Source organism: Nerophis ophidion, linkage group LG10 (assembly GCF_033978795.1).
Source record: "Nerophis ophidion isolate RoL-2023_Sa linkage group LG10, RoL_Noph_v1.0, whole genome shotgun sequence".
NCBI classification, from domain to species: Eukaryota; Metazoa; Chordata; class Actinopteri; order Syngnathiformes; family Syngnathidae; genus Nerophis; species Nerophis ophidion.
The window spans coordinates 7,829,941-7,845,552 of record NC_084620.1 but is presented as its reverse complement, the minus strand read 5'-3'; the positions used below and the strand labels follow the sequence as shown (position 1 = coordinate 7,845,552).

The following is a 15,612-nucleotide window of genomic DNA, read 5'->3' as shown; positions in this document are numbered from 1 at the left end:
TTCCAGCGAGTTAATCCATTTTGGGGGGAGTTGAGGGGATAATTAATGTGGACCCCGACTTAAACAAGTTAAAAAACTTATTGGGGTGTAACCATTTATTGGTCAATTGTACGGATTATGTACTGTAGTGTGCAATCTACTAATAAAAGTTTCAATCAATCAAAAAGTCAGTGTTGTCTAGAGCTTGGCAGAGTAACCGTGTAATACTCTTCCATATCAGTAGGTGGCAGCAGGTAGCTAATTGCTTTCTAGATGTCGGAAACAGCGGGAGGCAGTGTGCAGGTAAAAAGGTGTCTAATGCCTATACCAAAAATAAAGAAAAGATGAGTACCCCTAAGAAAATGCATTGAAGCTTAGAGAAGGCTATGCAGAACGAAACTAAGACTGAACTGGCTGCAACGTAAACAAAAACAGAATTCTGGACGACAGCAAAGACTTACTGTGGAGCAAAGACGGCGTCCACAAAGTACATCCGAACATGACATGACAATCGAGAACTTCCACCCAACAACTGAAATAGTCTTGATTGCTCAAACAAAGTAGATGCGGGAATTATGGCTCAAAAAAGGAATTGATTAGACTTAGACTTCCTTTTTATTGTCATTCAAATTTGAACTTTACAGTACACATAAGAACGAAATTGCGTTGCATTAGCTCTTAGTAGTGCAGGATAAATAAAATAACTAAGGTGCAGATATAAATAAATAGATTACTGTACAGATAGATAAATTGCACTTTTTCACATGGGTCTATGTTTATGGATGTATGTTATATTGTCTTTTTTATTCCAGCGAGTTAATCCATTTTGGGGGGAGTTTAGGGGATAATTAATGTGGACCCCGACCTTAACAAGTTGAAAAATGTATTCGGGTGTTGCCATTTATTGGTCATTTGTACGGATTATGTACTGTATTGTGCAATCTACTAATAAACGTTTCAATCAATCAATTAAAAAGTCAGTGTTGTCTAGAGCTTGGCAGAGTAACCGTGTAATACTCTTCCATATCAGTAGGTGGCAGCAGGTAGCTAATTGCTTTCTAGATGTCGGAAACAGCGGGAGGCAGTGTGCAGGTAAAAAGGTGTCTAATGCCTATACAAAAAATAAAGAAAAGGTGAGTGCCCCTAAGAAAATGCATTGAAGCTTAGAGAAGGCTATGCAGAACGAAACTAAGACTGAACTGGCTGCAACGTAAACAAAAACAGAATTCTGGACGACAGCAAAGACTTACTGTGGAGCAAAGACGGCGTCCACAAAGTACATCCGAACATGACATGACAATCGAGAACTTCCACCCAACAACTGAAATAGTCTTGATTGTTCAAACAAAGTAGATGCGGGAATTATGGCTCAAAAAGGAATTGATTAGACTTAGACTTCCTTTTTATTGTCATTCAAATTTGAACTTTACAGTAGACATAAGAACGAAATTGCGTTGCATTAGCTCTTGGTAGTGCAGGATAACAAAAAAATAACAATAAGGTGCAGATATAAATAAATAGATTACTGTACAGATAAATACATTGCACTTTTTCACATGGGTCCATGTTTATGGATGTATGTTATATTGTCTTTTTTATTCCAGCGAGTTAATCCATTTTGGGGGGAGTTGAGGGGATAATTAATGTGGACCCCGACTTAAACAAGTTAAAAAACTTATTGGGGTGTAACCATTTATTGGTCAATTGTACGGATTATGTACTGTAGTGTGCAATCTACTAATAAAAGTTTCAATCAATCAAAAAGTCAGTGTTGTCTAGAGCTTGGCAGAGTAACCGTGTAATACTCTTCCATATCAGTAGGTGGCAGCAGGTAGCTAATTGCTTTCTAGATGTCGGAAACAGCGGGAGGCAGTGTGCAGGTAAAAAGGTGTCTAATGCCTATACCAAAAATAAAGAAAAGATGAGTACCCCTAAGAAAATGCATTGAAGCTTAGAGAAGGCTATGCAGAACGAAACTAAGACTGAACTGGCTGCAACGTAAACAAAAACAGAATTCTGGACGACAGCAAAGACTTACTGTGGAGCAAAGACGGCGTCCACAAAGTACATCCGAACATGACATGACAATCGAGAACTTCCACCCAACAACTGAAATAGTCTTGATTGTTCAAACAAAGTAGATGCGGGAATTATGGCTCAAAAAGGAATTGATTAGACTTAGACTTCCTTTTTATTGTCATTCAAATTTGAACTTTACAGTACACATAAGAACGAAATTGCGTTGCATTAGCTCTTGGTAGTGCAGGATAAAAAAAAAATAACAATAAGGTGCAGATATAAATAAATAGATTACTGTACAGATAGATAAATTGTACTTTTTCACATGGGTCCATGTTTATGGATGTATGTTATATTGTCTTTTTTATTCCAGCGAGTTAATCCATTTTGGGGGGAGTTGAGGGGATAATTAATGTGGACCCCGACTTAAACAAGTTAAAAAACTTATTGGGGTGTAACCATTTATTGGTCAATTGTACGGATTATGTACTGTAGTGTGCAATCTACTAATAAAAGTTTCAATCAATTAAAAAGTCAGTGTTGTCTAGAGCTTGGCAGAGTAACCGTGTAATACTCTTCCATATCAGTAGGTGGCAGCAGGTAGCTAATTGCTTTCTAGATGTCGGAAACAGCGGGAGGCAGTGTGCAGGTAAAAAGGTGTCTAATGCCTATACCAAAAATAAAGAAAAGATGAGTACCCCTAAGAAAATGCATTGAAGCTTAGAGAAGGCTATGCAGAACGAAACTAAGACTGAACTGGCTGCAACGTAAACAAAAACAGAATTCTGGACGACAGCAAAGACTTACTGTGGAGCAAAGACGGCGTCCGCAAAGTACATCCGAACATGACATGACAATCGAGAACTTCCACCCAACAACTGAAATAGTCTTGATTGTTCAAACAAAGTAGATGCGGGAAATATGGCTCAAAAATGAATTGATTAGACTTAGACTTCCTTTTTATTGTCATTCAAATTTGAACTTTACAGTACACATAAGAACGAAATTGCGTTGCATTAGCTCTTGGTAGTGCAGGATAAAAAAAAATAACAATAAGGTGCAGATATAAATAAATAGATTACTGTACAGATAAATACATTGCACTTTTTCACATGGGTCTATGTTTATGGATGTATGTTATATTGTCTTTTTTATTCCAGCGAGTTAATCCATTTTGGGGGGAGTTGAGGGGATAATTAATGTGGACCCCGACTTAAACAAGTTAAAAAACTTATTGGGGTGTAACCATTTATTGGTCAATTGTACGGATTATGTACTGTAGTGTGCAATCTACTAATAAAAGTTTCAATCAATTAAAAAGTCAGTGTTGTCTAGAGCTTGGCAGAGTAACCGTGTAATACTCTTCCATATCAGTAGGTGGCAGCAGGTAGCTAATTGCTTTCTAGATGTCGGAAACAGCGGGAGGCAGTGTGCAGGTAAAAAGGGGTCTAATGCCTATACCAAAAATAAAGAAAAGGTGAGTGCCCCTAAGAAAATGCATTGAAGCTTAGAGAAGGCTATGCAGAACGAAACTAAGACTGAACTGGCTGCAACGTAAACAAAAACAGAATTCTGGACGACAGCAAAGACTTACTGTGGAGCAAAGACGGCGTCCACAAAGTACATCCGAACATGACATGACAATCGAGAACTTCCACACAACAACTGAAATAGTCTTGATTGTTCAAACAAAGTAGATGCGGGAAATATGGCTCAAAAAGGAATTGATTAGACTTAGACTTCCTTTTTATTGTCATTCAAATTTGAACTTTACAGTACACATAAGAACGAAATTGCGTTGCATTAGCTCTTGGTAGTGCAGGATAAAAATAACAATAAGGTGCAGATATAAATAAATAGATTACTGTACAGATAGATAAATTGTACTTTTTCACATGGGTCTATGTTTATGGATGTTTGCTATATTGTCTTTTTTATTCCAGCGAGTTAATCCATTTTGGGGGGAGCTGAGGGGATAATTCATGTGGACCCCGACTTAAACAAGTTAAAAAACTTATTGGGGTGTTACCATTTATTGGTCAATTGTACGGAATATGTACTGTAGTGTGCAATCTACTAATAAAAGTTTCAATTAATCAATTGCTCAAAGGAAGACATGAAACTGCTACAGGAAAATACCAAAAAAAGAGAAAGAGCTAGCAAAATAGGAGCGCAAGACAAGAAGTAAAACACTACACACAGGAAAAGAGCTAAAAAGTCCAAATAAGTCAGGGTGTGATGTGACAGGTGGTGACAGTACACCTACTTTGAGACAAGAGCTATAGTGATGCATGCTTGGTTATGCTTTAAAGTCATATCCAACAGCAACTTTTTACTGTCAACTGAGTTTCGTTTGTCAATGATTTCTGCTGGTGGTGTGCCTCCGCATTTTTTCAACGCAAAAAAATGTGCATTGGTTCAGAAAAGGTTGAAAAACACTGTTCTAGCAGACATCTCACTGGAAGCTTCTTCACTTGTCATCAGAGCTTTAATAACAACTAGTCTGGTCCGGTTTATCCCCCCCGGATTATCTTCATTGTTCGGAACCACAATGATTGCTTTGGCAACTGATCGACTACGTTTGCTTTTGAGGCCAAGCAAAACAAAAATGACGTACCCATCATGTTGAAGAGGCTGTGTGGTGCAAACTGTCTGGGCATCCTCCGCACCGCCTCCTTGTAAACAGAAATGGCCTCCTGTAAAAGAAGAAAAAATGTCACTGTAAAAGAAAATATATATTGTACAGTAAAACACTACCAGCTCAGTCGTCAGAATTTTATTGTAAAAATATCCTTTTTCAATTTACAGTAATGCACTGTAACAACCGTGGTAGATTTTATGGGTAAAAAAAAAACTGACAGCTCAGTCACCTGAATTTTACTGTAAAAATAACAATGGCACCATTTAATTTATGGTAATTCATTGTAAAACGAACTGGCAGCTCAGTCACAAGAATTCTACATGAAAAACACATATGGTACTGTTTTTTTTTTTAATTTACAGGAATGAACTATTAAAACAACCAAGCTCAGTCAATTTTACTGTACAAATAATGGTAGTACCTTTCTTTTTTTTTTTAATTTTCAGTGATGTAGTGTAAAAACTACTGCAGATTTTATGATTTAAAAAAAAACATGGCTATTCAGTCACCTGAATTTTACTGTAAAAATAACAATGGCACCATTTAATTTATGGTAATTCATTGTAAAACGAACTGGCAGCTCAGTCACAAGAATTCTACATGAAAAACACATATGGTACTGTTTTTTTTTTAATTTACAGGAATGAACTATTAAAACAACCAAGCTCAGTCAATTTTACTGTACAAATAATGGTAGTACCTTTCTTTTTTTTTTAATTTTCAGTGATGTAGTGTAAAAACTACTGCAGATTTTATGATTTAAAAAAAAAACATGGCAATTCAGTCACCTGAATTTTACTGTAAAAATAACAATGGCACCATTTAATTTATGGTCATTCATTGTAAAACAAACTGGCAGCTCAGTCACAAGAGTTCTACATGAAGAACACATATGGTTCTGTTTTTTTTTTAATTTACAAGAATGAACTATTAAAACAACTAAGCTCAGTCAATTTTACTGTACAAATAATGGTAGTACCTTTTTTTTTATTTATTATTTTCAGTGATGTAGTGTAAAAACTATCGCAGATTTTATGATTTAAAAAAAAAAAACATGGCAGCTCAGTCACCTAGATTTTACTGTAAAAATAACTGGTAGTGTTTTTTTTGTTTGTTTTTTTGTTTTTATTAAATAAAAATATACAAGATACACTTTAAATTAGTGCATCAACTCCCCCCCCAAAAAACCCTCCCTCCCCCATTCACACTCATCCACACCCACTCACACAAAAAAAGTGTTGTTTCTTTCTACTACCAAAATTTTGGTTCCCACAACATATATAGTACAGTCTGCAAGGGACACAGTCCCTGAAACACACATGATTGTGTGTGCCGCCGGTCCACTAACATTATCATTTATTACTATTTTTTATGTAATTGTTTTATATTATTTTACTTTCTTTTTTATCCAAGAAAATGGTAGTGTTAAAAAAATTCAATAAAGCATTGTAAAACAATCATAGATTTTAAAAATAACAATTGTAATCTTTTTTTAATTTGCAGTAGTGTACTGTACAATCGACCATAAATTTCATAGTAATAAAAAAAAAGTACCTGAAAGTTCAGTCACCTGAATTTTACTTTAAAAACATATATACAGTGGGGCAAAAAAGTATTTAGTCAGCCACGGATTGTGCAAGTTCTCCCACTTAAAATGAGGACAGAGGTCTGTAATTTTCATCATAGGTACACTTCAACTGTGAGAGAAAGAATGTGAAAAAAAAATCCAGGAATTCACATTGTAGGAATTTTAAAGAATTTATTTGTAAATTATGGTGGAAAATAAGTATTTGGTCAACCATTCAAAGCTCTCACTGATTGATGGAAGGAGGTTTTGGCTCAAATTCTCACGATACATGGCCCCATTCATTCTTTCCTTAACACGGATCAATCGTCCTGTCCCCTTGGCAGAAAAACAACCCCAAAGCATGATGTTTCCACCCCCATGCTTCACAGTTGGTATGGTGTTCTTGGGATGCAACTCAGTATTCTTCTTCCTCCAAACACGACAAGTTGAGTTTATACCAAAATGGATACATGGATGATACAGCAGAGGATTGGGAGAATGTCATGTGGTCAGATGAAACCAAAATAGAACTTTTTGGTATAAACTCAACTCGTCGTGTTTGGAGGAAGAAGAATACTGAGTTGCATCCCAAGAACACCACACCTACTGTGAAGCATGGGGGTGGAAACATCATGCTTTGGGGTTGTTTTTCTGCCAAGGGGACAGGACGATTGATCCGTGTTAAGGAAAGAATAAATGGGGCCATGTATTGTGAGATTTTGAGCCAAAACCTCCTTCCGTCAGTGAGAGCTTTGAATGGTTGACTAAATACTTATTTTCCACCATAATTTACAAATAAATTCTTTAAAATTCCTACAATGTGAATTCCTGGATTTTTTTTTTCACATTCTGTCTCTCACAGTTGAAGTGTACCTGTGATGAAAATTACAGACCTCTGTCATCATTTTAAGTGGGAGAACTTGCACAATCGGTGGCTGTCTAAATACTTTTTGCCCCACTGTATATATGTTGTTTTTTTTTTAATTTTGCATGGTAATACACTGTAAAGTAGACCATAGATTTTAAGGTAAAAACGCTGTCAGCTCAGTCACTAGAATTGTTCTGTAAACTACCAGTGGTACCCTTATTACATTTCCAGTAATTCGGTGTTAAAAAACACTGTGAATATTACAGTAAACTTCTGGCAACCGAGCTCCAAGTTATTCATTGTAAAATCTACAGATTTTATTTTGACAATGTAAGCACATTGATAATATTTTCTAGTTCGTGGTAAAATGCGGCGCACACTAACCTCCTGCTGGCCCTGCTCGTGCAGCATCTTCCCCAGGTTGTACAGGCAGCTGGTGACCGAGCTCTTGTGGGTGTGAGGGTCCTTCAGGTTCTCGTCAGGAATGTTGGCACACGTCACGAAAGTCCGTTTGGCCTCCTCCAGGCTGCCCCGGTTCATCAAGATGATGCCCGTGTTCAGGTACGCCGCTGCAACAGTTCATTAAAATTCTTAAAAAGAGCCTTCAAATGTCATCACTTGCATGCCCAAATAACAACAAAAAAATGTCCACTTCCCATAAACTGCTGTAAAAATACTATGTTAATGTTTTTTTCAGTCTTTTAAATCTGTGACAGATATGTGCTGTTTTTTTTTTATGCAGTAATTTTTAGAGTATATGGGCATGACATTGAGTTTCATAAATTGTATTATTTTTTTGTCAGAGGGCCATAAAACTCACGCTCAAAGTCCTCAGTATAAAAAAATGTCACATCCCAAAAACTAATGTCAAATATTTTTTTCTATAATTAATACATATTTACATAGATGAAATACATTTTAAAGTGTATCCCTCATTATTATATAATAATAATAATAATAATAATAAGCCCTGAGTTGTGTCAGTGATTAGCAGTTACATTATTGTGCAATTTACTTTTACAATTTTAATTTCAAAAACTCAAACTTGGGTCCCCAGGATAGAAATGTCCACTTTCCAAAAAATTATTTTTTCTTAATATATTTTTAAACATATACCAACCAAATATTAAATCAGTATTGGGGATCGTAATGCTGTAAATGCCACTGTACATGTTTAATAGTGACACCATCCATCCCATCCATCCATCATCTTCCGCTTATCCGAGGTCGGGTCGCGGGGCAACAGCCTAAGCAGGGAACCCCAGACTTCCCTCTCCCCAGCCACTTCGTCTAGCTCTTCCCGGGGGATCCCGAGGCGTTCCCAGGCCAGCCGGGAGACATAGTCTTCCCAACGTGTCCTGGGTCTTCCCCGTGGCCTCCTACCGGTTGGACGTGCCCTAAATACCTCCCTAGGGAGGCGTTCGGGTGGCATCCTGACCAATAGTGACACATCCTTATAAAAAAACAGTAAATAGTAAAAAACTATACAAAAATGTTGCTGAATATTTTTTAATTGGAGAAAAAGTAGCACAATTATGGTTAGTTATGCTTTTGTTTTTAATAAAGCGGATAGTCCACATTTAAATTTCCTCATAAATGATTGTCCATCCATCCATCCATCCATTTCCTACCGCTTATTCCCTTTTTGGGGTCGCGGGGGGTGCTGGCGCATATCTTAGCTACAATCGGGCGAAAGGCAGTGTACACCCTGGACAAGTCGCCACCTCATCTATTCATTAAAATATGTCAATACTGTACTTGTTAAAACATTTCCGATGGGACATTTTTGATTATTAGAGAAAAATGTGTAACTTTTTTGTGTAGATTAAATTAGAGGCTAATTTAAGGAACATATCTTCTGGTAAAGTCAATTTATATTCTGTTAATAGGGCCAAAACTGCTTGGAAATTTCCTGAGGGTATTCTTCAACGCTACGTTGTGTTTCCTTACACGCCAGCGTGGGCCGACTCCCGATAGCCTTTTTGTAATAGTGAAGTGCCAAGGAAAATCTCTCGTTCTCCTGCAGCAGCAATCCCCTGGAAGAAAAGACACAAGGCAAACGTGACGCATCATTCCTGCCTGTCAAAGAGGTCTTTTTAGGGGATCTGCACTTTTCTGCCTCATTCTGCCCATCGTTCACAATCCTTATGTGAGACAAGAAGACACTTTTTTTTTTCTTTTCTCTGCGCTCTAAATAATGGAAAACTGCAAGATAGCTAATCAGGAGCACAAGTGTTGTGGTGAAAGATACAACTATCCCAACAGTCAGATTCCCCGTGAGAGCGGACATTGTGACTGTTTTAGGTTTCTATTTTATTTTTTTTTCTTTGATTCTAATGCTACATGATGGGTTAAGGTTTTACTGCAGATGGATTTGCTTATCACACAGCTTTTAAAACTTGTAGCTCATCCTCTGTATATTCAGACTCAAAAATATATAGTTCTGAATAATCATTTATCCCAAAATAGTCATTGGAGGTGCAAACACAGAACATGCTCTCTATGTTGTTGACTGAAGAATAGCGCTTGTTGCTATGCGCTCTGTGAAATCAATGCGCTCAGGAAGTTTCTGTAATGACCAAAATACTGTAAATATTATGTTATCATGAATGTTCCTATTACTACATTACAGCATATACAGTGGGGCAAAAAGTATTTAGTCAGCCACCGATTGTGCAAGTTCTCCCACTTAAAATGATGACAGAGGTCTGTAATTTTCATCATAGGTACACTTCAACTGTGAGAGACAGAATGTGAAAAAAAATCCAGGAATTCACATTGTAGGAATTTTAAAGAATTTATTTGTAAATTATGGTGGAAAATAAGTATTTGGTCGACCATTCAAAGCTCTCACTGATGGAAGGAGGTTTTGGCTCAAAATCTCACGATACATGGCCCCATTCATTCTTTCCTTAACACGGATCAATCGTCCTGTCCCTTTAGCAGAAAAACAGCCCCAAAGCATGATGTTTCCACCCCCATGCTTCACAGTAGGTGTGGTGTTCTTGGGATGCAACTCAGTGTTCTTCTCCCTCCAAACACGACGAGTTGAGTTTATACCAAAAAGTTATTTTTTGGTTTCATCTGACCACATGACATTCTCCCAATCCTCTGCTGCATCACCCATGTATCCATTTTGGTATAATCTCAACTCGTCGTGTTTGGAGGGAGAAGAACACTGAGTTGCATCCCAAGAACACCATACCTACTGTGAAGCATGGGGGTGGAAACATCATACTTTGGGGCTGTTTTTCTGCAAAGGGGACAGGACGATTGATCCGTGTTAAGGAAAGAATGAATGGGGCCATGTATCGTGAGATTTTGAGCCAAAACCTCCTTCCATCAGTGAGAGCTTTGAATGGTTGACCAAATACTGGTTTTCCACCATAAATTACAAATAAATTATTTAAAATTCTTACAATGTGAATTCCTGGATTTTTTTTCACATTCTGTCTCTCACAGTTGAGGTGTACCTATGATGAAAATTACAGACCTCTGTCATCATTTTAAGTGGGAGAACTTGCACAATCGGTAGCTGACTAAATACTTTTTTGCCCCACTGTATATATAACCAGAGGGCCTTATGGGCGAAATAAGGAAATGACCTTTTATTATTAGCCTTCTCTAGCAGTATTTCACTCTTTACAATGCACAAAAAAAGTACATTGTGTTCCTGTGGATGATAGGTAACATTCCCCCAAAAAATGGCGTTGTCTTATAATGCTTACAGGTTGTATAGCATGTCGGCCATGTTGCTCCTGTAGTGTAGGGCGTTTCTGTAGGCTTTCTCGGCCTCTGCCATCTTGCCTTGGCTCTTCAGCACGTTACCCAAGTTGCCCCAAGCTGCAGGAGACATCGGCACACGTCGTTGCGTTTTAAAAACTTTGGATCTCCCGATCAACATTTTTAGCCTGCGATCTCGATCACATTTTTTTTGGCCTAAGATCCGATTCAATTTCGAGTCCAGATCCGATACTTGGACAATAGATTATAGAAGTTAAAATGCTTTATAGCAGGTGACTAAAGCATATCTTATTAAATGTAACATTTACTGATATTGTTGTAAAAATATAACATTTGTGGTATTGAATGCTCATACTTGCCAACCCTCCCGGATTTTCCGGGAGACTCCTGAAATTCAGCGCCTCTCCCGGAAGAAATTGTTTCCCGAAATTTAGCGGAGCTGGAGGCCACGCTCCCTCCAGCTCCATGCGGACCTGAGTGGGGACAGCCTGTTTTCACGTCCGCTTTCCCACTATATAAACAGCTTGCCTGCCGAATCACGTTACAACATGTACGGATAAAAAAAAAAAAAAACTGCACACACAAGGAGACGAAGCAGAAGAACGAGGAAGTTACAGCCATGGCGATGCCGTCTGTATTAGAGTGATCTATGTTGTCTGTTGCCATCTCCTGGTGAATGTTGGCTATAGCGTTATGGGGTTGCTTTTTGATTGGCCAACGATTTACGCGGCGTTGCACACCTGACGGCAAGTGACTCTCGCCAGTACGCAAATGGCAGAACATGGGTTACTCAAATAGTGAAAAATAAGTGTTGTTTTTTTGTAACCAGCAAGCACAGTACAGTTAGTAGAACTGTGTTTTTATTACTGTGTATTTGATAAGTGCCGTCTGAAATCAAACTATTTATTTTATCTATATATATAATAAAATAAATATATATTGCTAGAATTCACTGAAAGTCAAGTATTTCATACATTATGTATATGTATATATATATATATATATATATATATATATATATATATATATATATATGTGTGTGTATGAAATACTCGAGTTGGTGAATTGTAGATGTAAACATACTCCTCCCCTCTTAACCACGCCCTCCGCCTCACCCCCGACCATGCCCCCACCTCCCAAAATCGGAGGTCTCAAGGTTGGCAAGTAAGTGAATGCTACATACAATAATTTTAACAAATCAAAATGGCTTGTGCACAATAAATAAACAAATGCTATTTGCTCCCATTTCAATCAGTCGGGGTTTGTCCTCAAAGCCTTCTTATATTCAGAGACTTACTCACTGACTGTCAACAATAAAAAAAAAATATATATATATATCCATCTAATCAATTTAGTATCATTTCCATATATATACTGACACTATACCTGGTATCGATATTATCAACATCTAGCTCGATCACCCCTACTTTACATTGAAGCTTTAGTGGTTAGCATTTGGGGTGAAGTGGCTGGATTGATGAAGCGGCCATGTCAGCAACTTGGGCGTTCCAGGTTAGATTCCTGCATTCGCCATCCTTGTCACTGCTGTTGTGTCCTTGGGCAAGACACTTGACCCACCTGCTCCCAGTGCCACCCACATCGGTTTAAATGTAGCTTAAAGATGTGAATAATGGGTTTTACTATGTAAAGCGCTTTGAGTCTCTAGAGAAAAAGTGCTATATAAATATAATTCACTTCACATGCTTAGCCCCTCCTTTCCCCTAGTCCTCCAGTTATAATCACTCAATCAATCAAGTTTATTTATGATACTTGGAGCAAACTTAGTTTATTTTCCACCATATTCATCCTTTTTTGCCATTGTTAAAGGCCTACTGAAATGAGATGTTCTTATTTAAACGGAGATAACAGATCCATTCTACGTGTCATACTTAATTATTTCGTGATATTGTCATATTTTTGCTGAAAGGATTTAGTAGAGAACATTGACGATAAAGTTCGCAACTTTTGGTCGCTAATAAAAAAGCCTTGCCTGTACCGGAAGTAGCAGACGATGTGCGCGTGACGTCACGGGTTGTAGGGCTCCTCACATCTTCACAATGTTTACAATCTTAGCCACCAGCAGCAAGAGCGATTCGGACCGAGAAAGCGACGATTTCCCCATTAATTTGAGCGAGGATGAAAGATTTGTGGATGAGGAAAGTTAGAGTGAAGCACTAGAAAAAGAAAAAAAACAGGCGACGGCAGTGGGAGCGATTCAGATGTTATTAGACACATAATTCTGGAAAATCCCTTATCTGATTATTGTGTTACTAGTGTTTTAGTGAGATTATAAAGTCATACCTGAAAGTCAGAGAGCTGCGGTGACCGCCAGTGTCTCTGAGGGAAGCCATATCGAGGAACCAAGAAAGTCACAGCTGCCTTTTTGACAGCTGCTGCAGGAGGACACAAACTCCGCTCAAGTCTCCGGTAAGAGCCGACTAAATATCACAATTTTCTCATCCAAAAACTTGCTGGTTGACGTAGAGAAACATGTCCGCTTGACCGCTCTGTTCCATATTAAAGCTTCACAACAAACAAAGAAACACCGGCTGTGTTTGTGTTGCTACAGCCGGCCGAAATCCACCGCTTTCCACCAAATGCATTCTTCTTTATAGTCTCCATTATTAATTGAACAAATTGCAAAAGATTCAGCAACACAGATGTCCAAAATACTGTGTAATTATGCGATTAAAGCAGACGACTTTTACCCGTGACTGGTGCTGGGCTAAAATGTCCGCTCCAACCAATAACGTCACAAGAACGCGTCAACATAAGCGTCATCATTCCGCAACGTTTTCAACAGGATACCTCGCGGGAAATTTAAAATTGCAATTTAGTAAACTAAAAAGGCCGTATCGGCATGTGTTGCAATGTTAATATTTCATCATTGATATATAAACTATCAGACTGCATGGTCGGTAGTAGTGGGTTTCAGTAGGCCTTTAAGGCTTAAGGGTAAATGGCTTGGAAGCGGTTTCGCACTGTGGATAGACGAAGCATTTGTTGCAGCTTGCTCTTGAATCGGAGCCGGTGTTCTGGCAAGGCTTGCACCCTCCTGGAATTCATGCAACTGCTGCATGTTTGTAAGGAATATGGAAATGTAATTGTCTCAACCTGAACGTGCATCCCTGTTGAAGGTCTCTTTCACGTGAGTACAATCTTCAGCGTGTAAAAACTAGAGCCCAGCTGTGGTAAAGATCGTCTGGGCTCATCTGCTCACCAGCTGATTGGTTAAGAAAGGTAAATATTGGCCCCGATCTGATCGCAGGTTCAGGACATCTCTAAAGAAAGCTAATTTAAGTCGCTAAAAAAGTGGCAACCTTACCTTTTGCAGGGTTGACACTAATTCCAGACCTGTAGAGCTTCTCCTCGTTGCTCCAATCCTTGTTCCTTTCAATGGTTCTCAGCCCGTTCAGGAGCACCAGCCCCAAACAAAAACCCAACAACAAGGCCTTGTGGCCTCTTCTCTTGAGTCTAACGTACAAAGTTCTTGCACCGGTTGCCACCAGTAAACAGAAGCCGACACTGGGAATGTACAGAACCCTCTCTGCAATGACAAAACCCACGTAAAAGAACAAATTGGACGCTGGAATAAAAGGTAGCGATACTAAGGCCAGTGAGAAGATCACAAGATTTTCTGTTGGAGGAAGGGACATCCGAGGTGGATCAATGTGAAGTCCACCTGAGCCATTAAGAGTCGTCTTCGGTGGACAAAAGTCAGTGTTGTGGTTCGTGTCAGGGGCGTGGTGGCCGTTCCCGTTGGCGACATATTCCCCATCCTTTCCTTTAGAGGTAGGGCCGTGGAAGGCGAACCAAGCCAGGAGAAGGAACGCACCGTAAAAGCTGAGCGTGTGAAGGTTCCTCCAGTCCACCAAGGACCTCACTAAAGGCACGGCGTCCATGGACCAGTCGAAACTGAGCTTATCCGGGCAGAGGAGCAGCCAGGCGTTGGCAGCCGGCAGGTGGAGGAAGGTCAACGCCCGAGTGAGGAGATGCGGGGAGTCGGCAGCAGGGTTGTCCGAGTTGGAGAAGTTGGGAGGCTTGTTGCCCATCCAGTATATACGGGCAGAGAGCAGGATGACGCCCCAGCTTGCCAAAATGCACAAACTCTGAAGAAGCTTCGGGTTCCTCTTCTGGAATTGAACACAAATCATGCAGAGAATCAGTTTTCAGGAAACATACGGTGCTGCCATAAAACGAGACAATAATGACTGAGTGTTGGATGTTCCACGTATGATCCTTTTTCAGTGGATTGTAAAGTGCGATGGGTACCTTTTTCACATACGTACCAACTCCTGCAACTCGGGAATCGATACCCATACTCAACGGTACAAATTTTCTGTACTTTTGTGTTCATATAATAATAATCGTCACCATTGGTTTGTCAGTTAGATTGTTAACATAATAACTGAAAAAGTTCTGTTTGGTTGTCCATAGAAACTTTCAGGAAAAGTCAGATATGGGATAAGAAACAAGTGATTAGATGATTGATTGACTGATTCGGATCATTTCTACTAAGTTCGGTCAATCGGTTTACATCAAACATTCTGTGGATTTTTGCAGTACCATGTAACCAAAAGTGGAGAATGAACAGGTCGACTCTTATTGTCTTTTGTTAGGGATACTGTCTCCATATTTGATCCATCCATCATCTTCCGCTTATCCGAGGTCGGGTCGCGGGGGCAGCAGCCTAAGTAGGGAAGCCCAGACTTCCCTATCTCCAGCCACTCCGTCTACCTCTTCCCGGGGGATCCCGAGGCGTTCCCAGGCCAGCCGGGAGACATAGTCTTCCCA

The 15,612-nt window shown here is 39.1% G+C and overlaps 1 protein-coding gene across 1 annotated transcript in view; it reads right to left on the bottom strand.

Annotated features, from left to right (window-relative positions):
• The window catches only part of tmtc2a (transmembrane O-mannosyltransferase targeting cadherins 2a), a 119,393-nt gene that overhangs the window by 25,114 nt on the left and 78,667 nt on the right, over positions 1-15,612 (bottom strand). Inside the window, exons 3-7 of the mRNA XM_061912215.1 lie at positions 14,144-14,951; positions 10,803-10,917; positions 9,025-9,110; positions 7,459-7,643; positions 4,616-4,694 (exon numbers count right to left, since the gene is read on the bottom strand). Of these exons, the coding sequence (XP_061768199.1) occupies positions 4,616-4,694; positions 7,459-7,643; positions 9,025-9,110; positions 10,803-10,917; positions 14,144-14,951 (1,273 nt within the window). The remainder of the gene's footprint in view (positions 1-4,615; positions 4,695-7,458; positions 7,644-9,024; positions 9,111-10,802; positions 10,918-14,143; positions 14,952-15,612) is intronic.